At 39.2% G+C, this 27,724-nt stretch overlaps 1 protein-coding gene across 1 annotated transcript in view; it reads left to right on the top strand.

Moving 5' to 3' along the window:
- The window catches only part of LOC135080989 (neurobeachin-like), a 737,070-nt gene that overhangs the window by 468,619 nt on the left and 240,727 nt on the right, over nt 1-27,724 (top strand). Inside the window, exons 11-21 of the mRNA XM_063975714.1 lie at nt 9,133-9,273; nt 9,607-9,749; nt 12,066-12,279; nt 16,921-17,143; nt 18,393-18,535; nt 18,611-18,697; nt 18,791-18,894; nt 22,333-22,523; nt 23,184-23,335; nt 24,237-24,401; nt 26,114-27,680. Of these exons, the coding sequence (XP_063831784.1) occupies nt 9,133-9,273; nt 9,607-9,749; nt 12,066-12,279; nt 16,921-17,143; nt 18,393-18,535; nt 18,611-18,697; nt 18,791-18,894; nt 22,333-22,523; nt 23,184-23,335; nt 24,237-24,401; nt 26,114-27,680 (3,130 nt within the window). The remainder of the gene's footprint in view (nt 1-9,132; nt 9,274-9,606; nt 9,750-12,065; nt 12,280-16,920; nt 17,144-18,392; nt 18,536-18,610; nt 18,698-18,790; nt 18,895-22,332; nt 22,524-23,183; nt 23,336-24,236; nt 24,402-26,113; nt 27,681-27,724) is intronic.

The raw sequence follows: 27,724 nt of genomic DNA, 5'->3' as shown, positions 1-27,724 counted from the left end.
CGCTTTGGAGAGCTCATCTACGACCCCACTCAGAACACACACGACGTAAGACATTCGGCGATGTTTTTTTGGGAAAAGGAACGCCGGTGATACTCTCTCTAATTCATGGTGTACTGGTACTAATTGACAGTGTTCATTAATATCTTGAGCTTATGCAAATCTTGCATGTCGGGTTATTTGTACAAACTGGGAAATTAATTATATTGTAACAACTTGAGAATGAAGACGTTATTTTGCTTAATACTAAACAAGGAACGTTTAATCCCCAAGAGAATGGAAGCTCAAAATACGGCTTATTATCTTTTTAGTTAATTCCATTAGAAATTGCGTCATTAATTCGGTTACGTAAAATTGTTTTAGATAAAAGATGACGGACAAAGTTTGTATAACGAGGCATAGTAATTAGCATGCTAGAGTTTATTTTAGTATTTGGAGCACAAGCACTAACACTTTATTCTAAATGTTTAGATTAAATTATTGTTAGTAATCATACTATTTTTCGCACTCAGTCTGTAAATGTCAGCTCAATAAATCCTCTTGTCTTTTGAATTGAAGAGAAACGCCTTAAACGGTTCTGTCTCAAAATATTTATGACCCTCGGATCTATCAAGTTCCTTCAGCTCTAAATAAACAAATAGCTCGGGGTTTGAAGAAAAACAGCTTCAAAGCGATTCTGTTTTAAAACAATTTCCACTTAATGGCGGGGACATTAGCACGACTAGGAAACAAGAACAAACAAGGCAGTGGCTGCCGCCATTTGCGGAGTTTACCCTTTAAACACAAGTAGTAGGCAAGTTTGGGGCAACTCCGGATGCCGGATGCGCATTGTTGGGTCAGCTGCTTTGCATGTTATATTGCCCTGGTACGTACTGAAAACTTGGGAATAGTTGCTTGGGGAAAACTTAACGGGAGAAATGTTTCGTGCACTTTGTGAATTAAAAAGAAAACCTACTTAACTCTGCCGTACATGTATTTTAGGTCAGCAGTTGAGGGCGGTATATAAACATTTGCTTGTAGCACTACTAAAACTTAGCAACAAATAGGTGTATAAAACGCAAGTAGTCAATGTTTCTTCGTATACCTACACACATCTCCGAGAAGCTATAAAAGTTGAAATTTTTAACAGCCATTATATCTCACTAACAGTCACACACGGATTTTTGACCGTAAATTACGAAATAGAACTCGAAATGATTAATGAGTATCTCACAAGGCTTCCCTCAGCCTACATCAGCTCGGAAACAGGTGGATATTTACGACTTTCCTTACTTTTCCCTAACCAGCCAGACGGGGCCTTTAAATATTTATTCGGCTTCGGTATTTCTTACGTTGTATTTCGTAATCAATTTGGAGTAACATATTACTTCTACTTCAAACTCCTGAACCGTTTTGCTGCTACTAATACGTTAAGGTTTAGAAGGGCCACAAATCAATCTGACAGTATTCAAAAGCAAAGTCGACCCTATTTGGTCGCCCAAAAACTTGGATTTTACTTTCTAATATTTTTCCCGAAAATTTTATTGCTGTTTACGAGTCAGTTAACGAAATAAAATACTTCTCTCGGACAGAATGAATTCGTACAATTTAAGGTTCGCGAAACTTCTTCATTGGTTTAATTTGCGAGTAGCCCCGAACTTCTTTGACGAGGCCAATCTCTGATTTTCCGCGTAAAATGTAATTTCCTCAAAAAAAAACTAGTTAGGTAACTTCAATTTTTATTGTTCGGCCGCGACCGGGTCAGACGTTAATGCATTTAAGGGCTCTCGAACCTCATTATAACTTTGCCAATTGAATATTAAAGATTAATTAGGGGTCCCGCAGATGATAAAATACTTAATTAATTCTTTCTTTTCTCTTGTCTTGACTTTATAAAGGTACTGTTACACGCGCGTATGCTTTTAGATTATTTCTTTTAACTAATTTCAAATAACTTTATTGTGCGACTTCAATTGAGGTAACAACTTACAACCCTGGTGTCTAGACCTCATGCCGTTCTTTGTCATACATAGCTCCATCATATAGCACTTTATGCTTGACGTAGCTCCCCCGAAACATTAGGTATCTTTTCAGATACTAACTACTAGATAGTAGATACGATTACACAAAGCGGTCTTTCAATTTCTGTGTCCCTAAGAACCAACTCTGACCCCTTCCCTTAATATGTTTTCTATATTGTTATATTCTTTTCATGAGTAAACCATTTTGGAAGTTACCCCGCTATTTACCCAATTGCTTCGGATTTCTCCCAGTGATATTCCGAGGTTTGATAACAAAAGATAAAAAATACTTTATCCAGCTCCAGACAGTGTCAGAGGGCCCTTAATAAAAGTTGTCGTGTTCCGCCGCCATTGTCGCTAGTGGCGCACAGATACGACAAAGTTTAGTTTCCAACTGGTTATTTACTTTACTCGCCGCTTCCTGGAAGATGCCAACTTGGACTCTGGAATTGCACTGGAATTCTGCCTACAGTAAGACTATAAAAAGTAAAGAAATTTCCCCTCAGAAGTAATAAGGATGTCACCTAACTAGTCTTAGAAGGAAACATTTAAAATGTGAACTAACCTCGTTAGGGGAACCTTTTAACAATAGAGAACTTCTTAGGAACTTATTTAGCTCACAATACACCTTCCTGATGTTTTACTTTGTGTCCTCGTGGACGTTGTTTTCAGAAAAGTAATTAGATTTTCGCTGGAAACTAATTAGTCATAGATTTATTTTTACGCAAAAACAAGCTTTGTTTGATTTATTTAGAGTGTCCACTTAAAACAGTTTTGTTTCACGGCCTTTATTTTAGAAATTCTTAAATTCCTAGTACAACAATATTCATTATAAAAATGACAAATGTAGGTACTTTACTCGTGTTTTAGGTTAAAAAAAATGTATTCTCATCAGAAAATCTTACATATATGTAACAATAAAAAGTAAAATCATTTATTTTTCAAAGAAAACTGTAGTCATACGTGTAACAGTAACAGCGTATCTAGCTACAAATTAATTTGTTTTCTATATAGACTTGTAAATAATTATTATAATTTTAACCCGACCACAGCTCCGGGACAATAATTTTAGCGTGTTCAAATTTGGCACTTCAACTCTGCGAAATTTTGAGGCCCCGCCGCACAGCCACAAATGAGTTGCAAATACGTCGTATAATGGCCGCGGGACAATAGTGGGACTGCGGGACCATTATCCGGGACGGAGCCCCGGGATAAGTATTCATTTGCATGGTAATTAAAAAAGCTGCCGAAGTGGGCCTTTGTGATCAAAGGAAGCTCCTCGTAATGACCAATAGTAATTCTTTAACAGAACTCACGAATTTGTATAGGTATAAATTTTTCATTTCGGTCGTTTGGTGTAGTGGTTCGGAACGGACTACTATTCCGGAGGTAGCGGGTTCGATTCCCGCACAGTACAAACATTTGTGTGCATGAACATATTTGTTTGTATTGGACTGGGTGTTTTCTATGTATAATAAGTATGTATTTACAAAAAAAAAGTATTTAAGTATGTTTATATCCGTTGTTAGTACCCATAGTACAAGCTTTGCTTAGTTTGGGACAAGAAGCGCAGTGTAAAATGTCTAAGGATATTTATTATTATTATTTATTTATTTAACAATTTTGAGATAGTGAATGTATTTTTCTCACCTCTGCACATAATCTTGTACACTTTAGAAAAAGAGGTTGATAATTGTGACTGACTAGTGCTACTTCTCAGCATTGTCCTAAAGCAGTGGTAGTGTTAATCTTTAAGCCTAGGTTTAGACCATCGATTTTTCGTCGGCCGATAGTTTAGTCGGGCAGTTGATCAGTATGGGCATGTATGGAAGTGCGCACACTAAGTACGCCGATTTGATTTGGCCGATTCTTCATACAATTTAAAATCGGGCACAACTATCGGCCAAATAAAAATCGGTGGTCTGCGTCCAGTCTAAAAGTTATGCTGAAAGACTTATGATAAAATGTTTGGATAAACGGACGCAGACTTGATAATAGACCTTGATCCTCATCTATTATAATTTCTACTGCCTCGTGTAAAATTATATTATCATTTTGACCCAGCTGTACATAGGTAGCTTGGCAAAATTTAACTCTCTGGAAAGTTTATATTTTGAAGTCCAGTAGATTAACCTTATTATGTAAATTTAATCAATATTCCCTCTGTTTTAGCTCGGGAAGTATAAAGTTTAATTAAAACAGAGCAGAGCAAATATTGCTAAGAATAACGGGCATGCTTCAGGGGCCTTTAATTACACCTTTGCTATTTCGCAAACGTTCTCTAATTAACTTCCATATAAACTAGCTCTAGTTTGCAAGGAAATATCATAATAATGTTACTGGATATTTTATGAGACGGGTGTTGCAATTAAAACTTCATTAGAGTTATTTTGAATTACTGTTTCTTTGTAAATGTACCAATTAGTCTGATATGAAATACTAGGCAGATAGAAAGGAGTAGGAGCATTATGAAACATTATAAATACATTCGCATTCCACTCATCATCATCATCATCTCAACCATAGGACGTCCCCTGCTGAACATAAGCCTCTCCCAATGCTTTCCATGTTACCCGTTTGTTAGCGGCCTGCGTCCAGACGCTTTCCTGCTACCTTTATGATGTCGTCGGTCCACCTTGTGGGTGGGCGTCCCACGCTGCGTTTTCGGGTACGCGGCCTCCACTCCAGAACCTTGCTGTCCCATCGGCCGCCTTCCACTCACTTATTTTAATTGTCATAGGACGCGAGTGCAGCTTAAATAAGTACATAGCAAGAAAGATCTGTCCATTATTACTCATTTTTCTTTTAACTTTAAAGAAAATGAAATCCTTACTCTATGCAATTCTCTTCACTGGGACCGTCCAGGCGGTTTGCACCTGACGGTAGTACATAAAGCAAACACAATCTAAATAACGAGATGAGATGTACCCCTCCCCCTCCCCACCCGTTCTTTGTTTCGCGACGACTTGTTTTAATATTAAATCGGCGGATTTGTTCTGTGCAAGACTTGCAAGTTATTTTGAGTGTTTAAGCCGGTGACGTCGAGTTTAGGGTGAAGAGTTTAACGTTGTTTATTGTTATTGCGATTCTGATTCATCTTAATGTTTGTAACTTGAATCACGCGCTAAGTGTGGGGATTTTAATGACATTTTGCACGAATATCTTGACATACCTTCGCTTCAAAAAAATTTTTTTATTAATTTTCAATAGATGGGTAAGTGCTTCGTTCGGAGGGCACATTAATCTATAGATCCCTTTAAGGCATTTGATCCCTTAAAGGTTGGACTTTCTGTGAGCCGTCACGTAGATTATAAATAAATAAATAAAATATCCATACGTCTGTAATGGCTCATAATCTCACAACTCTGAAGTTCGCCTTTGTTAACAATGCATACCACTATTGTTTTTCAAATATTGTACACAATGTACACATGTACAATTTTCATCATGTAATTCGCGACGTAAATACTGAATAAACTTCCCAGTAAGTACCAGGGAAGTAGAATATTCAACCGTCACATTCGGTATTTCTGCCCACAGTCCACGTTGGCACTTATCCGCAGTACTAGTGTGGCACTAGCCGAGTCACTTAGCCGCCATTACTTCAACAACCAACTTGTTACTGCGAGTGGCCGAGTCGGGATACTCGGGACGATGGCACACTGGAAACAAGTGTTTAATTCTTTAGTAATTCCAAAAGACCAAAGTAGATCAGCATTTTGTTAAATACATCGGATATTTCCTTAGTAAATCCCAAGATAGTAGACTACTCAACTGGCACATTTGGAAGCTCTATTCAGACTCCACATGGCACTTATCCGCAGCACTAGCCGGACCACTTAGTCGCCATTACTTCAACAACCAACTTGTTACTGCGAGTGGCCGAGTCGGAATACTTGGGACGATAGCACACTGGTCCTGAAGTCTTTTAGGAATTACAAATGGGACAATTCTTCAACTCTTTTAAGTCAATACCTACTCGTATAATGTGCTAATACATTTATCATTCTTGTGTAATCAGAAGCGCAAATTCGATTAGGCTATTTAAAAGTGCTTGAGAATTATTAGGCCACGTTGAGGGCAAATCCGCGGACAAAAGCTAGCATATCCCATAATTAAGTCTTTCAGCTGTTCAAATTAGCTCTTGAACATGAGTCGATTCTTCATTGTCCTCAAACCTGACAGTGTAGTAATACTCGTAGTATTTGTTAATTAAATCCCCGAGGAGATAATTAAGCTCACCTCTAATTACTTGGCTGAGAAGCCAGCTTAATGTGTAAGCTTGTGGCTGCTAACTTATTTATGTTAGGATTATCAAACATTTCCTTTGAATAAGAATCTTTTCTAAAGGTGGTATGTTTTTTGGGGCAAACCTTAAGAGCTACATCTAATTAAGGAGGTGGACCGACGACCTTAAGGATGGCGCTGGATGCAGGCCGATATCAATCGGTCATTATGCAAACCATTGGGGGAGGTCTATGTTCATTGTTCAGCAGTAGACGTCCTGTGGCTGAAATTATGATGATGATGGAGCGATATTATTGTTACATAAATACATAGCGTTTAACCGGACTCCACTTGACAATTGATTGTCTAGAAGAGATCACAATCATTGATAAACTTTCTCTTCCATCTTATGAAGCAGTCTCCTGGCTCCAGTTTTTTGTACACTTAAACTGAAAACTTTAACGTGGTGTGGTTTTCAATTTACAGTTACGAATGTTACGATACTACTACTAACTTAAATATTCTATTTTTGATTTGTTTTGCACCGATGCTATTGCGACGCTATAAATACTGCTTTATAGCATAATCTATTCATACTTGATGTTCGCACTGTACACACCGATCCATCAAAGCAGCTTGTTCAAAGGAGTTGCTCTTAACTCTCCATTACAGCGATACCCCTGGCCTGCTCTGACGACGGCCCGGCAAACTTGTGGAGTCGCTCTCAAGTGCCGAATGTAGCCTAAGCTTAACTTTACCGTGCTTGGACTGAAACTATACAGCAGCCTTTAATTGATATTTCATAGTTGTTGGTAAGGCGAATATCCAGAGTCATGTTCTTAGATCAAAACATTATTTCCTTGAAGATTGACACATGTAAAGAGTAAGGGCTTTTTCGTTTATTTTGACGTTCAGAAGTGCCAAATCTTGCTCTAAACCAAATAAAAGACGTTCATTTAATTATTATTTAAAAACTGTTATTGTTTTTTTTATAAAATTTGTCTTTATTATTATCGATCCCGTGCTTCAAAGAGACACGTTTCAAGTCCTGTAGATCCCATTTAATCAAGGCAGACACCAGGGGCGGCTTGTAAAGTTTGACACCCGTGTATAGAACCTCTACTTTCAAAACCCACATTATAGAAGATATCAAATTTACTATAACATAGCTTGAACGTAAAGCAATAACGCTCATACTCCTAATGGACCTACTATAAGCTACTTAAGGTCGGTCCACACAAATCCATCCAAGTAAGTTGTTGCAAGAGACAGCTTGCGCTGAAGCTGAATTCTCCATTAGAGCGATATTCCAGATTGGTTCGAGCCGAGGACACGGACTTTGCGGGGTTTGCGCTAGTCTAGCAAATGTGAACTAAGCCTTACTTCGCGGCACTTTGACAAAGAACTAAAACGGTGGCTTTTAAGTGAAGTGCCTAATTGATAGAGTGAGGATTCGTAGAATAAAATTCAATCAAATTAATTTCTTAGTCTTTTTTACCCGACTTCGCGACGGGACGATACCGTCTTTTGCATTATTTAACTTGTCATACGCTAAAATAACAAGCAAACTCAGGACCGTTCATTGTGGAAAACTTTGGAAGAGGCCTTTGTCCAGCAGTGGACGTCATTCGGCTGAAACGAACGAACAAACGAACGCTAAAAAATATAAAACAATTTCACTTATTTCAAAATCAAATCAAAATTGTTTAAGTGCTTTTTTTAGAGCAAAACCACTAATCACTTTGCAGTATTTAGCAGCAAGCAACCCTATGTAGCACGTGGGAACTTAAATATTAATTTACTTCGGCATATTGTGACCTGAATCTATTAAAATTCGATAACACGTTACCACATAAACGTATCAAGTTTCCACAATATCATCAAGTAATATGATTTACAATTTTCGCCCCTAACTCTAACAACGTGTACCCAATTTTGTTTTAGTTTACCCTAAAAACTTGTTGGTACAGCTCCAAAATTACCCCAGATACCGCATCGTATGCCAACAACATAAGCTCCTTAGTGCATAAATTGTGTGAGTTGCCGCTAAAAAGCTCCTTAATAGAAAAGCTTTTAGTGCTGGGCGGATAAAAATAACGCCCACCATGAAATGTAAATGAAACGTTTTTGACATTCATGATGCTATGTTGATGTATTATTATAAATACGTTGAGTTGTTAGTATAGCATGCTAAATAAACTTTGAAACTTTGTAGACAGCTTAATGAAGCTCTGGGCAAGATATCGAAAACGGATAACATTTTCACTGGAACTTGGGAATTAATTAGATTAAAATATAACAGTCTTCGGCTTATAAATGGTATTTTTGTTCTTAAGTCTTTTAATCCTTTTCTTTGAATGTAAGGTAATAATAATACTAAATGATTGGTTTTCAGATATGGTGTATTTTTACAGTATAATGTTTATGGTTTATTGTTGGCTATAATTTAACTAATTATATGGTTTTAACATACGAGTAGGTTACATTCGTTTTCATCTACCCTTGAAATTATCATATTTTCAAATAACTAATTCGTACTAATTGGTTGTGGGGATACCAGGAAAACAGATGTAACTAAGATGTTAATTGTTACGTTCGCTGCATTGTTTGTTCTGTTACCTGCATGTTTGATGTTTGCACTTTATTCTACGTATTTACTCCGGTAAATGTTGTTTTAAATGGTTAGAATTTTATATTTCACTTGCCTGTGTGTGTCACTTTATACTTGTTTTGTTAGAACCTTTGTAGTTATTTGTTTCTTTTGTACTCCTCAAAGTAAGTTTTTGTGAACCTTTTTTATGCAAATTGAATGTTTTCCCAGAAGTTGTATTTTCACTTTGCTAGTTGTGATACACATTTTCATTACTATTTTGAATGATCTATTTACTAATGATATTTAACTGTCCAGGTGCTATACGACGGCAAGCTGTCGTCGGCCATAGTGTTCATGTACAACCCAGTGGCGACTGATGGCCAACTGTGTCTCCAGTCGGCTCCCAAGGGCAACGTGTCATACTTCGTGCACACGCCGCACGCGCTCATGTTACAGGTGAACTCTTGAACACTCATGCACCCCTGGTACTTTTCAGGGCGGGTGTATGGGTGGGTATGGACTGTAAGATCAAATTAATATGTGCCATTTATGTTGGAGTGTAATGAAAACACTAAGAATCCATTCCATTCCGTTCCATTTAAATAATAATAGAAATGTACAGTAAAAGCTTTTATGACCTTTTTATTCTTTACGTCCGTAAATGCAAGATCATGTGATAAAATTTTACAACCCACTTTGAATAGTCACTCCTTTAAATTCATGTATTCCTTGTCCTTCTAAGTTTACCCTTAGCAACCAAAAGAAACTAACAAAAGCATTTTTTCTCAGGAAGTCAAAGCGGTGGTTACGCATTCAATACACAGCGCGTTGAATTCGATAGGCGGGGTTCAAGTTCTATTCCCGTTGTTCGCCCAACTGGACTTGCCGCACGACGCACCCGCAGCCGATCCCAAAAGAGACCCCATGCTATGGTATGTTGTCCTGGTAGTTTGGTTTCGTTATTATAATTTTTAACATGTTCATTTATGGTTAGAGACGGCCATGTTTGAGGGGCGGATACTGTTTTTATTATTTGACTGGAAAAGTCCCTCCTACCCATTCGTTTTATAAGGATTTAAACTGTAAAGCTTCCAAACATTAATAACGCCCGGTCTAAACTCCTCGACCTTTTGTCGGGAAGGGATCAGATAAACTGTACATAGTTACATCCTATAACGATACGGCTCATAGCTCAACGGCCCGCCAAAATAGTAAAGTTTGAGCGCTAAGTACTAACATCAGAATTAGAGTTTAATCCCCACAACTATAAAGGATGTGTGGAATTTGCCTAAACAAAGTTTCGTCTCGGCTTCCCGCTCTATTGTCGTACTCGGCGATAGTTCATGCTCCAGATACAGAATTAAGTTGGAAAGGGATTACCGAGTTAAATCACTGGTATATTGGGCTCTAGAATTTGCGAGTCCCCAGTTCTAAAGCCATTCATTAATATTCGAAGTAGCCTCCGCGGCGTTAGGCGGCTAAATGCACTTTCACTGTCGCGCGGCAATCGCCCCTGAAACCCGCCTCCCCGCGCGGCCGTGTAATAGCAGCTATGAACTAACTCCTGGACAGGGATGTTAAGGATATGAAGTTTCGGTTATGGATACGGTTACGGATATTAGAATAACATTATACCGGTTTCGGTTACGGTGACGGATATTAAATAATTTCATATTATCTGAAAGTTTCGGATATTAGAATTTAAAAAATGTAAAATTCAAATTAATAGCAAGATGATGCGCGACCCATGTAGCCACTTTATGTACTATGACGGCACCTATGATAATGTTAAAAACAAATATTAAAAACATGAAGATTTAGACTCCGCCTTTATCCGAAACTTTTGAATCGGTTACGGTTACGGATATCCATAACATCCTTGCTATGAACTAACTCCTCTCAACTCCTAATTGCCGGGTGTCGACTTGCGTGCCCGCCGTGATTTATTGGGGACACTTTGCGGGACAATTTATAATTTGTGCTCGGGTTATGTTCGTTATTAAATTAGGTATCTTTCATAACATTAATAATGTGGGCTCTTCGAGATTTATAGGGAATAATGAAATTCTGAAATTAATTGCAGTCGAAACAAATTGAAGGTTTACGAGTAAATTCGGGTAAAGATCGGCTTCTCGTGGGAGTGACTCCAGGTGGCGTCTCAAAGAGCAAGAGGGCCACGTCCCTCCGTAGACATACTCACATCAAAGCGAATTAGAGCCGCGTATGTATTCGCATGTCACTTAATGAGTCAACCCGGGTCTCAGCGATCGTGATTGCGCGTAGTGAGGCGAGAGGGTTTTAGGTAGATGAAAATTGTAAATATTTGAGTTTTCGCTGTTCAAGGCGCGTGTTAAATGAAAGAAAATACTCAAAAGTGACGCAATTTAAGTCTAACTCATATCAAATAGTTAACGGAGAAGTTAGGGCCGTATAAAGATTTAGAAATAAAATCTTTCAGAAGAAAGTCGTGATTTTTCCATAACTGCGTATTACATTCGCTCATGCTGACGGCGAACAAATGTTGTTAAAGCAAACAACTCGCGGGAAGCTTTCGCAACAAATAAATTCTGTTTAAAGGAACTTTTCCTTTTTTACACTCACTATAAAGGAGGGCTTTTGCGTGTGTCGGCAGCGATTCGATTGTTGGAATAACTTGGAACTCTGGAATAATACGGCCTTTAGGAATTATTGTAATTTCAAGTTAACTTCTTTGAAGAAATGTGATTTTGTTGATCTTAGCGTACTGGCTTTTGATTTTACCAGAATATAGAGCTTTGGTTCAAATTAGTGGCTTAAAATAGCTTTATATATATAACATTGCTCTATTTTTACTCGTGGATTTTCAGTAGACAAAACGGATAATAAGTTATTTTCCCTATTAATATCGGCAAAAAGTATTATTTTTTTGCGTGGGGAGCGTAGGCAAATCCTCCATTTGCCTCAGGTAATAATTATAGATGTTCATGTATCTGTACCTAATGTAGACTATGAGCTGATTTTTCAATCGTCTGATAACTTTTAAGAATAAGTTTGGCACATTTACAGTTTCAGTATGGGAAATATTTCAAAATGACTTTATTCTGCAGTTAGAAGATATCGAGGTATTTTATCGCTTGTAGACGATAAACCCATACTTTTGTCGACTATAATAATTTTATCATGTTGCGCATCGTAGCCCGCCTGATAATGATGAACGACTTTTGGTTGAATTGAACAAACCAAAACTCTACGTGTGTTCTCCCCCTCAGTTCCAAGCTCCTCGGCTTCGTCTGCTCCCTAGTGGAGTCTTGCAGCACGGTCCAGCAGCACATGCTGCAATGCCGGGGCTTCCTGGTCGTCTCTCACATGCTGCAGCGCTGCAGCCGCGACCACCTCACGCCGGACACCCTGGCTTCCTTCCTACACCTCACCAAGCACCTGGTGACTTGCTGTTCACCCAACTCGGATCTCCTGCTGAAACAGGTATGTTTATCCACGATCTACGATCGAGTTAACTGCACACCTGTCAGGAATACGAATCTGTCTCGCACTCACCCGCACACCTCGCCGCGTTCGTACCAGAGCGTCGATGTGACGTCACGGCTGCGTAGTGCGCAGTTAACTCGACTGGGTTGTATGGTACAGGGATAAGGGATTTAATACACAATCAAAGCACATCTAAGAAAACACAGAACACTTAATTTTAGGGTTAAATTAAAAACCAATTTCATTTTAAGTTGCTTTGAAACCAAAATGTGTTGTCAGAAATGTGACGTAATTACTCAGAACTGATATATACAAGATTCCTTCTTCATAACGGCCATAAGAAGTATGTCAATTGACTGTCGTGCATAAGTAAAATAATAAGTACTTTAGTCAGGTATGTAGTACTTAGCTATCTGTAAATGTTTTCTCAACTAGCAAATTAAATTGTCCTTTGTCAAGGAATCGGATCATTATTCATTATGTATCTTAAAAATGTTTCGAACTCGTTAAATAAATCCAAAAGACCATAATGAAAATGAATAATAAGGTATATTTTTCGTTATTTAATTCCGTCGTATAAATAGATGTTGAATAAATGAAACTGCCCGTTACCCGGGATGATAAATATTTCACCGTTTTAACACAATTGCGCGAGTACAAAGCATTTCCATAATTTCTGGTCGTTTAAAATGCGCGGGCAAAAAGAAAATTGCTTTCGTGAAAAATTTATAGCGACTACGTAAACATATAATGTTTGCAGAATTTTCGTCAGTTTACAAGCTAAACAGGGCTGCGGTCCGTTGCAAACTGCATCAACCTGCACACAAATTACGGTCCATTTCGGAACACCGCTTTGACACTGCAAATAAATCAATTTGTACGAACACTGAGATAATAGTGCACGGCTACGTTTAATTACGCGGTGAACTGGAAACATTTTACACTAACTCATTTGCTCACTTCATTTGCAGGCATCCCCGGTCGATAATTTTGGCATGCATTGGCTATGATCAAAAACAATTTTAGCTTGGATTGCATCATCTTACTTTAGCTATAACAGATGTCAAGTCTGTCAAACTCCATACACAAACGCCGGTTAAAGTTGTACTTACCGTTAAAGAAGGTGGTGCAACTAAGCCTCAAATTACTGTATACCTATACGCTGTTATAATTTCCAAAGTCAAAGTCAAAGTCAACATTTCTTTATTTGTTTAGACTAATAAATAGTTCTTACAAATCGTCATTTTGCTCTTAAGGAGCCTCTACATGTCTCATAATCTTTTTACCCTACCAGCGCTTCGAGACCAACATTTGGCAAGTGCTGAGAAGAAGCGCCGCAACAAACTCAGTCACCACTGTCTGCCGGTTAATATAAATAAATAGAAAAAGCCGTAGTAGGTACATTTGATTCAGGAGCAGTTCACTGAATTTACCACGCATTCTTGTATAATGATGTATCTTACAACCAACTTTAAAATAAGATTTTTTCCTTCACTAAAATAAGTAAGTACCTACATAGTAAATATTTTCCAGCATAAAGCAAAGCAAAGCACTAGCTAAAATCCTACTTATACTTTTCTTAGAAGTGAAAATATTTTTTTCTTAGAATTCGTAATCACAACATTGTGCTCGAAAATCACTTCGTCTTTAAATAACAATCTTTCTGAATCGCAAATCTATACAAATTAAATAAGCACAAAGAATAATACAAACAAATTAAGTTTTATTTTTCTTTTCTTTGTATTTATTAAAATAATAATAATAATAACAGGGCAGCTTTGTGGCGAGCTGTTGGTGAGTAGCGACACCACGGGGCCAGTTGTTAATCCGAGTGCTCCCGAGAGTCGGTCAAGACCCTCGTCTTCGGCTTGCCGAAGTGGAATCCGAGAGGGTCTGCAGGACTTTCACCTCTGGCTTGCCTTAACCGGCCGGCCAGAGTGGAGTCGCTAGAGCTATATGCTCCAGGGGTGGAAGTGTTAAAGGGCATAACGCCGCGAGTAACTTCGGAGAAAGCGCAGCACACCTCTCTACACCCCTGAGCTGGCAGACGCCAATGTTGCCCCTCAGTCCGGTCTATACGACCCATGACGCCAGGGGGGGCCCATTTAGTCGCTGGCTAGTCACCGCCTGCCATTTTTTCAGTCCGAGACTATGAACCAGGCAGGTGTCCCGTAGTCTCCATCCATAGCCCAGTAACCAGTCCATCCATCCCTCATCCATAACCCTAGTCCATTTTCCAATAACTGCAATAGCTCCTGTGCACAGGCTGGGGATGGTCTCTGGCTACATCCCATGATATAGTCAGAGACTAGATCCAGCATGTGTACCACTTTCACTTTTGTCGATTATTTTGCGCTTAAAACGGCCTCTACGTGTTGGATCTGTATCCCCACGCAAGCCTTATAAAGGACCGGGCCACTTTTGACCCGTGAGCTCCAAAGCGTACAAACATAATAATAATAATTTTTTTATTTAAAAATGTACTTATGATAAAAACGTTTTTAGTTTCTAAGGGTGGGTTGCACCATTCTATAACTTTAACAAATTTTAATGTCAAAAATCTGTCAAACTTCATAAAAAAGCACCGGTTATCGTTATAGTTACGGTCAACGTTTGGTGGTGCAACTCAGCCTAAGAGGTTAAGAGGTAACAAAAGTGCCATCTGCATTCCACGATCTTTGCTTTCCAACAATAATCTTTACGATACTCTGACAACTGACAAGCCTTGATAAATGGTCAAATCTTTGTCGCTTTGTTTCACGAATAATTAATGACTAACTGTCAAATCGTTAACCCGCCGATTGCTGATGCCAAAATTATTGACTGGAATATACATATACATATAAAATAGGTATACAGACTACTAGGGTTGGGTATATTATCCCCAAAGGACACATAATTGGCCGTTAAAATTTAACTGGCCAAGTTTAACGCAACACTTTATAGGCGCATTGGACTTCGAAGACGGTGAAAATGACTGCTATTATTATGTGTAAAATTCTTTACGAGTCCCCTAATACAGCTTTACGATGCGGTTAGAAAATTTTATGTGAAAGTAATTGGTTTATATGAGTATACTGTCGAGGCGTGAGCTCCTTAATACATTAACAAATGATTGACAGCCAAATTCTATTTTACTAGCTTTTATTTAGCTGCTTAACTTTCCTTTTGTCTTTTTATTCTATTGTCTGTATTATCTAATAATATATTTTGTCTTAATTTTTTTTAATTAAGATCTAAAGTAGCTGAAGAAAATCGGCTAAAAGAAAGCTTGTTTTTCAATACTGATATTGTTAGAATATTTAGATAATCCGTATCGTAAAGTTGTACTATTGTTTGTGACTTTGTTTTTTCGTATTCCCCAACAAACATTTCTCTCACTGACTCTACGCCTTTTTGTGTAATTCTCTCAGTTCTTTCCCGAGCAAACTTGTTTGAAATTCTTAATTAATTGATCTCAATCCAACATCGAGTTGGATAGCTTTTACAGTTTAGTTCCATTGGGAACTTTTGCTCTAGATTTCAATTACAAGTTGATCGGGAACGAGCTGCGTTTCGAGCGCACGTCAAAATAACCGATTGTTTTAGTCTAAGTTTTATTTCGATGGTTGCTAGCGCATGCTCCTTGCTTCAGACGTCCCACACGACCTTTTGCACTTGACGAAGAATTATCTCGTTTGATTTTAATTGATATTTGTTATAAAACAGTCTCTTTTAGACGCAAAATAGACTATAAGGTCGTCGATATTTTCATGTGTAAGAGATAGTTCTTCGTTACGCATTTAGTCCAAAAACTTCACAACAATGATGTTCCATCTTTGATAAAATAGCACACCCTTTTCAGCTTGTTCTTTGTAAAAGTATTTGAAGTGAACCTTTTGAATTAAATGCTTTAAATCTTATTTCAAACTTAGCCCCACTCCTACACTATCCAGTTGACTGAATCACTGAGTTTTGTATATTTTTTATTGATGTCATTTTATGTAAGGGTATTAAACACTGCGGATTATCGAATCAACATCACAACACGCACAATAAAATCGTTCAAGTTTAAACAGCGATACTTTTTAATGCTTTTTAGTTTAGTTTACACAATATCGAGATAGATTTCTAATTTTTGTACTTGTGGGTTAGTTTATTTAGTTTAAATCACGGGTATTAAACACACAAACTGATTTTAATTTTGTACAAACAAAACTCTTTTTCGATTTAGATGTTCAAATCGATCACAGCTTATCCGCACCCAAAGCTTATTGAGCTTAGCCAGAATCGGGGTAAACGGTACCTACGAATATATTTTTAATTCATTTAAGATAAAGTAGTACTTATAAATATATTTCACTAAGTAATCTTGCTAAGAATTTTTAGATTATAATCCACTAAAATCCTACTATAATATTTACAAAAAAACAATGTACATTTTATATTCTAACCCTAACTTATCTATTTATAAATATTTCAAGAGTTATTTATGTAACAATTTCTCAAGATAATCTCGTAGCTACCAGGCACTCATAAACCGTAGGAGGCAAACTGCAAACACCAAATTAAAGCAAGTGAGCGCACGCTACCAACCATCGGACAGTAAAAAGTCTACGCTAACCTCAGTCTTTCTGCCAATCGTTTCTGACCTGGCAGTTGCTCGACCACATCCTGTTCAACCCGGCTCTATGGATCCACACGCCGGCTGCAGTCCAGGCTAGACTGTACTGCTACCTGGCCACAGACTTCCTGGCTGATGCGCACATATACGGCAGCGTGAGGAGGGTTAGCACTGTTCTTCAGACAGTCCACACGCTGAAGTTCTACTACTGGGTCGTGAACCCACGGTCGAAGAGTGGCATCTCTCCTAAGGGAATGGGTAAGTTCTGCAATTTTGTTTCTTCTTTTATACCGTGTGAGAACTCTCTAGTGTCTGACATTTTTGGGTTAGGCATCTGAAATAATTTAATCGGACTGTGAATGATTGCAAGACCGTGATTAGATAATTAACATTCAATCAATCAAAGGCCAGAATCCAAGGTGAACTTTAAATCTAATTTTGAACTTTGTTTCATAATATTAGTCATGAACTTTCTGAATTACATACAAGATCTTCAAAGTTTATCAACTTTTGTAATTAATTAACCAAAATATAGCTTTTAATTAGCATTGTCTACTTACCGTTTATCACATGCATATTAGATATTTAGAACTAATACATTGTAAAATCATCGGCGAAGTCTACAGAGATTGAAATATCATTATTCACATCGTCGCAAATAAGTGAGTAATCGTCATCAATAATAATGCGTAGGTAGATACACATTTATCCTCTGATTAAACAACTCAAACACTCAGCAAATCAAGTCAAGGCAAACGTTAGCGAGGATCCCGACTGTAATTATTGCGCGTAGATTTAATGGTTTAAACGGCGGCCATATTTACTCCGCTGATTTGTCTCTGTCAGAGGCAAAGTTTATGATACGCCGGCCATTATCTCGTTAACGACTGCTTCTTCCAGCCATTAAGGGGATCAGATACCGCACTCGGATTGCGGACAAAGACACTCGATTAAAACTCGCTTTACATTTAAATGCCGTTTACTGGAGTTTATTTATCAGCGATTAAATTGATCGGCCGTTGTTCGGTGGAAGCGTCCATTTTTAATGACAAGTCGATCATTATTACAGTTGTATTAAAATGAAATGAAACAATGTAAGTACTTATGTGATATTTTGACAAAAATTAATGAATTGTTCGTAAGTAATGAATACGAATAGGACTTTTCGTACAAATCAAACAACGGGGCCGTCCTTACTCAATGAAATGACAGCCCAATCTGACGCCCGGACTGACTGTGTAACATCCCTGAGCTATATTGTGTAGTTTGTTCACTGTCTTACTTATAACTTTGTCTCTTTCTTGTGTTTCCTTCGATGGACTTACAAAAAAAATACCGTTACACAAATACCAAGCATTACAATACAATAAATAACCATTTACATGACATCTGTATCTATCTAATCTTCATAATTCTAATAGTTAAGTTAAATAACAAATGACATTTCACGGTCCGATGCACACGGGTACCAGGAGACGATGGGCTAAAAGAGTTTGCTCCTTCACAGATGGCCCACGCCCCGCCCACAAGGATATCCTTACCATCCGCGCGTACATCCTTCTCTTTCTAAAGCAACTCATTATGATCGGCAACGGCGTCAAGGAGGACGAGCTGCAGTCGATACTAAACTACCTGACTACTATGCACGAGGTATGCTTTCCTGGTACTTTTGGGCTTATAACTTTGATTGGATTTGTGATTAAAATGGGTTTTTTTCTATCACAGGACGAAAACTTACACGATGTCTTGCAAATGCTGATTTCTCTTATGTCGGAACACCCCAGTTCGATGGTGCCAGCTTTTGACGCAAAAGTAAGTTTTACTTTAGAACTACCCTCAAAAGTAGGTATATTTTTTTATCGTTTGTTATATTACATTTTAACGCTTTATTTGCGTTATTTCCAGGGTGGGGTGAGAACGATTTTCAAGCTCCTATCATCAGAAAGCCAACTTATAAGATTACAAGCTCTGAAATTACTTGGATTCTTTCTTAGCAGAAGTACACACAAGTAAGTGCCTACATTTACTGTCGTTGTAATGATTTTTAATGTCGTTCTTGGAAGTTTTTTGTAGGTTAAACGATCTTTTTAATGTGAATTTATAAAAAATATCGTATTTAGAATATATTTTGGTTTGGTTTCGTTTGTAATGGTTTAAAAATGCTGACGCTTAACTTTAGTAGCAAAATGCCAACAAAAAATATTATATCCAAAATCTCGTCGATTCGATATCCACTTTAGACTGGCTTTTGTGTCTTTCTACTCGAATAACTTTTATTTACTAAGTCTTTTCATTTGTCTGTGGACCGCTTTATCGCACCAAGAGCTAGACTTTAAAACGCAGACTCCGTTGGTTTTTATTTGGAAAATGTACATTGCGGTGGGCATTTAAATGTGTCTGGGTCTACAAAACGGTTTTATCTCTAGTAACTACTGTGCTTTTCTTAATTTTGATAATGAAAATAAACTTAAGTGTTGCTAAAACGTATGTTCCTTCAAACTACTGATAAGGCAAAACGTAGTTACGTGTGCCTACATTCTTATCATTCTTATTTATCCGTTATTTAAAAGTGATGTTACTTGATCGAGTCTAGAACTCAAATTGATTTCACATACATTGTTTAATTATAAATACTTATTGTTTAACTTCATCTTCTAAAGTAGTAATTTGTCAGAGAAATGAAGTGCTATTAAATGAAAGTAGGGGAGAGGGGGGCATAGTGGAAGGGGTGGGCAAAGCGAAAAATTTGATTTTACCAACACTCTTTCACCCAACGGCACTCGTGCTTCACGTAAGCCAAGCACAGGGCCGACCAAGGTCATTGACCAAAATCAGTCCGGCTAGCGCCACCGAGTAGGCTACATGACTGCGCGATGTAGATCGTGTGAGTTTCTTACGAAATTCAAGGATTTTGGAGACTGGATATTATTGTGAAAAGTGAGTAGTGATGGTATTTTTATTATTTAAATCTAATATCTGTTTATCATAGATTACTTTGACATTTTGTAGATTAAACAAATTTTAATACTTTATTAGTTATCAATTGAAAACTGTAATTATTATCAAAAAGGCAAAGTGGAAAAAATTACAAGGGGGCAAAGTGAAATGATTCCCACATAGAAATATTTAATTTGTTTTTTCAGATGGTTCATAATTATTACAAAAGTAAAACGAACCAAGGCTCATGGACAGAAGATCAAATGAGAAGAGCGATGGAGGAAGCGAGTCTTACTACGATTAGTTCGGCATCAAAAAATATGGTATCCTAATTGGAACTCTTCATTGTCATTTGAAATCTGGTGATGCATCGAAGAAGATTGATAGGTTTCGTCCAGTATTTTAAAAAAAACTGGAGCAAGAAATATATGATCTTGCAGTATTAAGGGACAAGGTTTTTCATGGCCTAAAACAGTTCCTAATTACTAAATAAGTTGTTTATGTTATTTCATTTAATTGACCTCATTAGCAAAATGCTCAAATACAGTAGATAAACGCTTAATAAGTGCCTTTTTCACTTTGCCCAAAGTGCAATTCCACTTTACCCTTGTGATAAGGGCAAAGCGGAAAATTATAGACTATAAAAAAAACTTATTTTGTGCCAAAATAGTTAATAATTCGTAAAGTTTTTTTAGAGTTATCTATAATATAATACTTGTAGTATCATTTCGATTAAAACTAGTCTTCGTAACTTATCTGGTTCTTTTTATTTTTTCGATTGAAGTTAAGTACTCCACTATGCCCCCCCTTCCCCTACCTAGTTTAAATCCCTTTTCAAGTGCCGAAGTCACAGTTCGCCATTAAAACAATCTGATTTAATTATCAGCGTTGGGATCGTTCCCAACTTTTTATAAGTACTTACTAAAATTCTCTCAGGGATTTGTCAAAACTGTAATTACGTTATTTTAGAGAGTCTGTAAGTGGTTCCAAAAGTTTCTCAATTAAAATAAGTGCCGCCATTTCATATTTATTTACGAATATTCCGACTGCGAATAGACAAAGGAACTAAATTGCCTCGAAAGTTGGCAAGCTTAAGTAAAATTGAGAGTAGATAAATTTGTAACCGTTGTATTGGAAACTTAGCTCTTATTTCGCGGATATGAAGGCAATCTCAATTTAGTACTTAACTTTTGCTCAGGTTGAACTTTGGACGTCCGTTTCATCTTTTTAAGGGGTGTAGGTATTTTCGAAAACCATTTCTTAGCAGATACCTACGTCATGTGATTCTCCGCGAGCAAATTCAGCGAAAACCATTCACTGGTTTGAGTTGGTCAAGCGCTTAAGGGAGAGGAGCGGCAAGGGAGGGGTGACATTGACATTTATGACGTGACAGAACATACAATCTGAAGGGGATCTGAAGTCTCGCTGACGTTTGACCGTCACAAAAACACCCTCGCATGTTTCTTCTTCTTGTTGTGTCGACAAAAAACCTACACAGCGTCAGTCCAAAACTCCGCCACAAGAAAGGCGTTGTCAGCAGCCTTCATTAAATCTTCCTGCGTGCAGTTGTTTGGGCACGCAGGGCTCGACATCATGTGCTTCGTCGACTGGGGAACTAAACCACACTTGCACTCCAAGTTTGTGCCATCCAAGAATCCTCACCTGAATATATTGTCCTTACTACGGCCGACCTGCGTCCGAAGTCTATTTAAAGACTTCCAGGTAGGCCAGGGGAGCTCATGCTTATCACCCTCGCTTGCTGCTTTCATACCTCAGGCACTGGCTCAGTTGAGCTATGCCTATACCCATAGATCAGCCATTAAGGTTGCCTTTTACACTCGTATAATAATTATTATGCAGATAAGATTTATTTTAGATCGTTTCATCCACGAAGACGCGCCCCACCATTCTTCCGCTAATGTCTGCTGAGTGTTATCGGTACACGCTAAATTATCCATGAGTGCACACGCACACTACAATAATGACGCTCGGATTGCTTTTTTTTTAATGCATAACAAGGCAGGTATTTGACCACAATCGCACCTGATGTTAAGTGGGATGCAGTCTAGGATGGTACATATCTGCCCTGTAAGTGCCTATTCACTCTCGCCTTGAAAAGGCCCGGATTATAGTTTTCGGGAAAGACAGCAGCAGGCAACGAATTCCAGTCCCTAGCTGTTCGCATTATAAAAGAGTCATCGAAACGCTTAGTGCGAGCTGGTGGAATGTCAACAATATAGGGATGGTACGCTAACCTGCGTCTGGTTCCCCGATGATGGATCAAATTCCCCGCACCCCGCGCTTCCCTCGACCGAAATTGGTGGGGCGCGTCTTCGTAGATGAAACGATCTATAGTCTGGTCTGGTGTGCGACGGGCGCCTGCAGTGAGTGTGCGAGCGCGACAGCAACATAATTACGCGCGAGCGATAAGGATGGGTAGCTTGGGGTCATTGGACAAAATACTACATGCTCGCAGACCGGACTTTATACTTATTTACTTTACTTTTCAGACGAAAATACGACGTGATGTCTCCCCACAACCTATACACGCTGCTGGCGACACGGCTGGGAGCGTGCGGCGAGGGCCTGGCGCTGCCGGTGTACAACGCGCTGTACGAGCTGCTGACGGAGCATGTTGGGCAGCAAATCCTATACACCAGCCACCCGGAGCCGCAGCCGCACTTCAGGCTGGAGAACCCCAGTAAGTCTCTTAGCGAACTACTTCTACTTTAATTTCTGTTGTGTTCTGTTACTACCAACAAAGTCGAGAACCCTAGTGCGTATGTGAAAGGATTTTGGTCAGGGCAACGGTCAACAATCTGCCAATGGTCGTGCCAAGGCATTTTGTCAGCGATGCGGTTTGCTTTCTTTCCTCGTGCCCATACTGTCAAATTGTATCAATACAAAAGTTTAGAGACCGACAATGTTGTTCATACATGATGTGGGCTGCTTTCACATTGACTTGACCGCTGCCGGCAGAACATAATCCAATGTGGCAAATACTTAAAATAACTACAGCCTATTTCTATCGTGTTTTGTAACCACCAACAAGCGTCGAGAATCTCAGTGCGTAGTTTGAGCACTTATTGCGTGTCATGTGAGCTATAGATTACTGTATTTTATTGAAAAAGAAGCTGACAAAGGTGACTGAGTTTCTTCCGCCACTTCTTCTCAGCACCAGCCCATATGTTGTCCCGAAGTGGTGGTAGGGCAAGTTATATTTGGGACCTGTATAAGTGCCCTGGAAAGGGCCTATGTAGGTACTGAATAAACTATTTGAATTTGAATTTTGAATTTGAGGGTATCATTGTACCTGCTTCTTCTAAAGTGTGGTCTTTAACCGCTCAACCCTTTCTTCCAGTGATCCTCAAAGTGGTGGCAACATTGATCCGGCAGTCAAAGCAGACGGAGCAGCTGCTAGAAGTCAAGAAGCTGTTCCTGTCAGATATGACGCTGCTGTGCAGCAACAACCGCGAGAACCGCCGCACAGTGCTGCAGATGTCCGTCTGGCAGGTGATATTACGTCACAATACATTATTTCTTACGAAGTGTACTCATTTTTTACCTATGATGACTGACTTTGTTCCAGCACCTTCTTCTCAACACTTTCCTCGCAAGTCTCAAAGCGCTGCAGCGCTGGTAGAGCTTAAAAGATTCTTGAGAAATTTATAGAGCCCTTTAATGGCTACCTTTTTTTACGTTGACATTGGCAGATTTTGTAGCAAACTAAGTGACATTAGATGATAACACGACGTGATGCTCTTGGTTCCTTAACCAATTTACTAGATGATACTTTTACATAGCGACCACGCACTTACACTTACATTCTTCTTTTCCAAAGAACATTAGGATACTCTGAAATTATGCTGAAGAGAATAACTGTCATGAATATGTTACGGTTAATGTGATAAATTGAAAATTATTAATAATAACCGGTTATTATGAATAATTACCGACAGTCGCGGTAAAAGTGATAAATTAATCACATTTAACAGTGATTATTTAATAATTCAACCTTAGTACTAACAAATTTCTTAAAAGAGAACAACATCTTGTGTACGTGCTCGTGTACAGCCAAACTTTTGAACGTTTTGATATCATATATTAATATAATTTGGCATAATGAGTTTGGAATGTTTCTTGCATAATATTACTTTTCCATGATGCCTATAACATAATGTTTTGATTTAAAGTGAAAAATAGGTTAAGGTGCGGCGGGGGTGGCCCTTGGGCCACCCCTAAGCCGCCTATTTAGTTTTATACACACATAAATGACCTCATATTAATCACATTAACCAAATCATGCGGTAATTATTCATAATAACCGGCGATTATTCATAATTTTCACATTTATCACTTTGACCGTAACAAATATATTAATTAATTAATTTGAATTCCTTGTTTCTGAACCCAGGAATGGCTGATAGCGATGGCGTACATCCACCCGAAGAATGCTGAGGAGCAAAAGATCTCCGACATGGTGTACTCGCTGTTCCGGATGCTGCTGCACCACGCCATCAAGCACGAGTATGGTGGTTGGAGGGTGTGGGTGGATACACTGGCTATTGTGCACTCTAAGGTAACCTTTAGCCAAGCCACAATGAGTATCAGTCGGTATCAATCGCTATCAATATGTATCAATCGCTATCAATCGCCATCAATCAGTATCCATCGCCATCAAGCACGAGTACGGCGGCTGGCGGGCGTGGGTGGATACGCTGGCTATCGTGCACTCTAAGGTATTCTACAACTAAGTATTAATCGCCATCAATCTGTATCAGTCGCCATCAGTTCGTTGTAATTGCCATCAATCAGTATCCATCGCCATCAAGCTGGCGCGTGTGGGTGGATACACTGGCCATAGTGCACTCTAAGGTAACCTTTAGCAAAGCCTCAATGAGTATCAGTCGGTATCAATTGATATCAATATGTATCAATCAAGCACCTAAAACCATGTCTGGCGAGTCTGTGTTGAGATTTCATCTCTCAAAGCACACGATACGTTGCGGCGCCGCTTCGCGCGATATAGCAAAATCTTAGCGCTGCGGCGCCGCAACGCATCGTGTTCTTTAGCTCTCAGTAATGAGTCACAAGCTAACGTTGAAATGCCACCGAACTTGATTCTGGTCTTTTCTTCTCCGACCATCGGTTTTTAATTTTTCACACTGTTCTACTTTTATTATTTCGTTAGATATCTAAACTTTCATTTTCAATCAATAATTATTATTACTACTCAAATTCATAATTTCAAAGGACAATGGGCAAAATGGTACCCGACTCCAATAGATATGCTTCTGATGTCATTTGAAAGGTCTTACCAAGACGAACAACTTTTACTATGACCACCAGCCTCAGATCTGGTTGTATTCGAAGATAAACATACTTTTTTGCAGATTGGTACCCGGCTCCAATAGTTATGTTTGTAGTGTCATTTGAAAGGTCTTACCAAGACGAACAACATTTACTATGGCCACCAGCCTCAGATCTGATTGCGTTCGAAGATAAACATACTTTTTGTGTAGTCGAAGTATCACACGTGTCCATCGAATGGTACTTAGGTTATGCGAGGCATGAAGGGTTTACTGCTCCAGCATCCTTCCTTAACTCTATAATTATTTAAAGGGATAATTGTGAAATAAATATTTTTATTTGAAGAACTACTACCCCTTATTAATAAAAAGTTATACCTAGGATGAACCATGGATTAAAATGACATTTCCTCACCAAATGACAGAGTTCAACTAGGGTGTAACTTAATTTTATTAATAAAGGGGTTAGAATTTTATTACTTCTTAAGGATTTTATTATGGGTTGCTAAAGTGAATAAACCCACAAGACACAATAAGTCCACCCACAAGATGGACCAACGACCTCATAAAGGTAACGGGAATACGCTGGATGCAGGCTGCAACCAACCGGCCATTGTGGAAATCATTGGGGGAGGCCTATGTTCAATTGGATGTGCTATGGCTAAAATGATCTTGATGATGATGATGAAAGAGAATCAAGGGCTAATAGCTTGGGTAGTTCGTCGTAGGTATAATCCTTTCCTTTTCAATGCTTCTTTTAGTTACATTAATAGATTGTAGTCATAGTACATACTCGTATACATGGATGATTGTGTTATACTTTCTTATAACACTTAGTGGAATTACTGCTTTCAAAACGTGAATTAGAACTGGCCCCATAGCAGATATTTTCCTACATCTAAAGGCCTTTTGAAATATATATTGATTATGGCTATTGGAGCGGGTACCACTTTCCATACATTTGTGCCCATCATCCTTTCAGGTCTCATACGAAGAGTTCAAGCTGCAGTTCGCTCAAATGTACGAGCACTACGAGCAGCGGCGCGCTGACAACATCACGGACCCGGCGGAGCGGCAACAGCGCCCGATCTCCACCATCTCGGGCTGGGACCGCCACGCCGACGCGCGCGTGCCCGACGCCGACAGCGTTGCCAGCTCGCCCGTCTCCATCCGCAAGCAGAACGTCCTCAACCACGCCGCCCAAACAGAAATCGGCAAGGGCCTCTCCCTCCGAGAAGTCGAGGCCTGCAGCTGCAAAACCGACGATCGGACTACACAGGTCGTGTACAGTGAAGTGTGTAAAGTGCATAGCCCTAAGCGTACCGAAGTGCCCCCCGATGGTTGTGATAGTGTTAAATGTACAGACAGTGAGGTGGAACACGCGATAGACGAGGAACCGGAACACAAATTGCTCAATGCCGATAGCGAATTAGTCGACTCTATTATAAACGAAAACAAATATTTGGAGAGCTCCGAATCTGGAATCGCGACTGTTGAAAACTCGGAGAAGACGGACAAACCTTTGACGAGGCAGGGAAGCCTCGACTACATCCCGGTCAGAGACGTCGGCGATGGCGTCTCGAAGGACGACAACACGGATAAGAGCGAAGGAATACCTTCCAGTTTGTCGGCAAGTGAAACTGCGAGCCCTGAGAGGGTTGCCGAGCTTAACATAGTGACAGAGAGAGAATCGGAGTTGTCGGATCCGTCCGAGTTGTATCTGACGCCGAGCGAAGCGACTAGCCCTAAGAAAACGCAAGATAAGACTGACATACACATTCCAGACGACGACAGTGATGACCCTAAGCACGTCGCGATAAACATCGTCAATGACGTGCTGACGATCGCTTTAGAAACTGTCAGATTAAAAACAGATGACGACACCGATTCAGGTGCGATATCGGGAGGCTTACATTCCGAAGGTAACACACCAAACGGTCGCGAAGATTTCGAGCATGAAATCGAAGAAATCATTGACGAGAAACGAATGGCTGAAGCTATTGCCAATGAGCTCGTAGATGATATTATTAGTAAGGTAGTTTCGATTGAGGAAGATAAGGTCGAAGACGAAAATGTAAATAATACGTCGGACGATAACAGCCCTCAAAGGGTTATACCGTCGGACCATCCGCACGAGGGGAACGTTTTGCCTCTAGATGGGGAATTTTTAGTCAATTCTAGGAAAGAAGAAGAAGAAAAGACAACAGAAACCGAAATCGTTGATGAAGTGTCTGAAGAAAACGCGAAAAACGAAAGCCAAAGAGTAGAGATGCCCACAGAAGAGGAACCAAAGACGCCGGAGATTCCGCCTATATCGACGATCAGCGAGAATATCTCGCTGGCCAATAAAAAGGAGCAAGAGAGTGAGGAGGAAAGGAATCGCGAGGGAGAAAGAGAGAAGCGCCGCGTCAGTCTGCCGGGAGACGGCGAGATGAAGCAGGACAGCAATAGGAGCGAGGGCGTGGCCTCGCAAGGGACGAATACGTCTACGTCACCGAAGAGGCCGCGAAGCGCTTCTACGAGCACTCAAGTAGACTCAAACCACTTCGGTAAGTACTCTTGGCTCTTTGCCATTTTATATTGATTATTTTTT

Source organism: Ostrinia nubilalis, chromosome 19 (genome assembly GCF_963855985.1).
Source record: "Ostrinia nubilalis chromosome 19, ilOstNubi1.1, whole genome shotgun sequence".
Classification (NCBI taxonomy): Eukaryota; Metazoa; Arthropoda; class Insecta; order Lepidoptera; family Crambidae; genus Ostrinia; species Ostrinia nubilalis.
The sequence above is the reverse complement of the archived record's forward strand: the minus strand, read 5'-3'. Positions and strand labels throughout refer to the sequence as shown.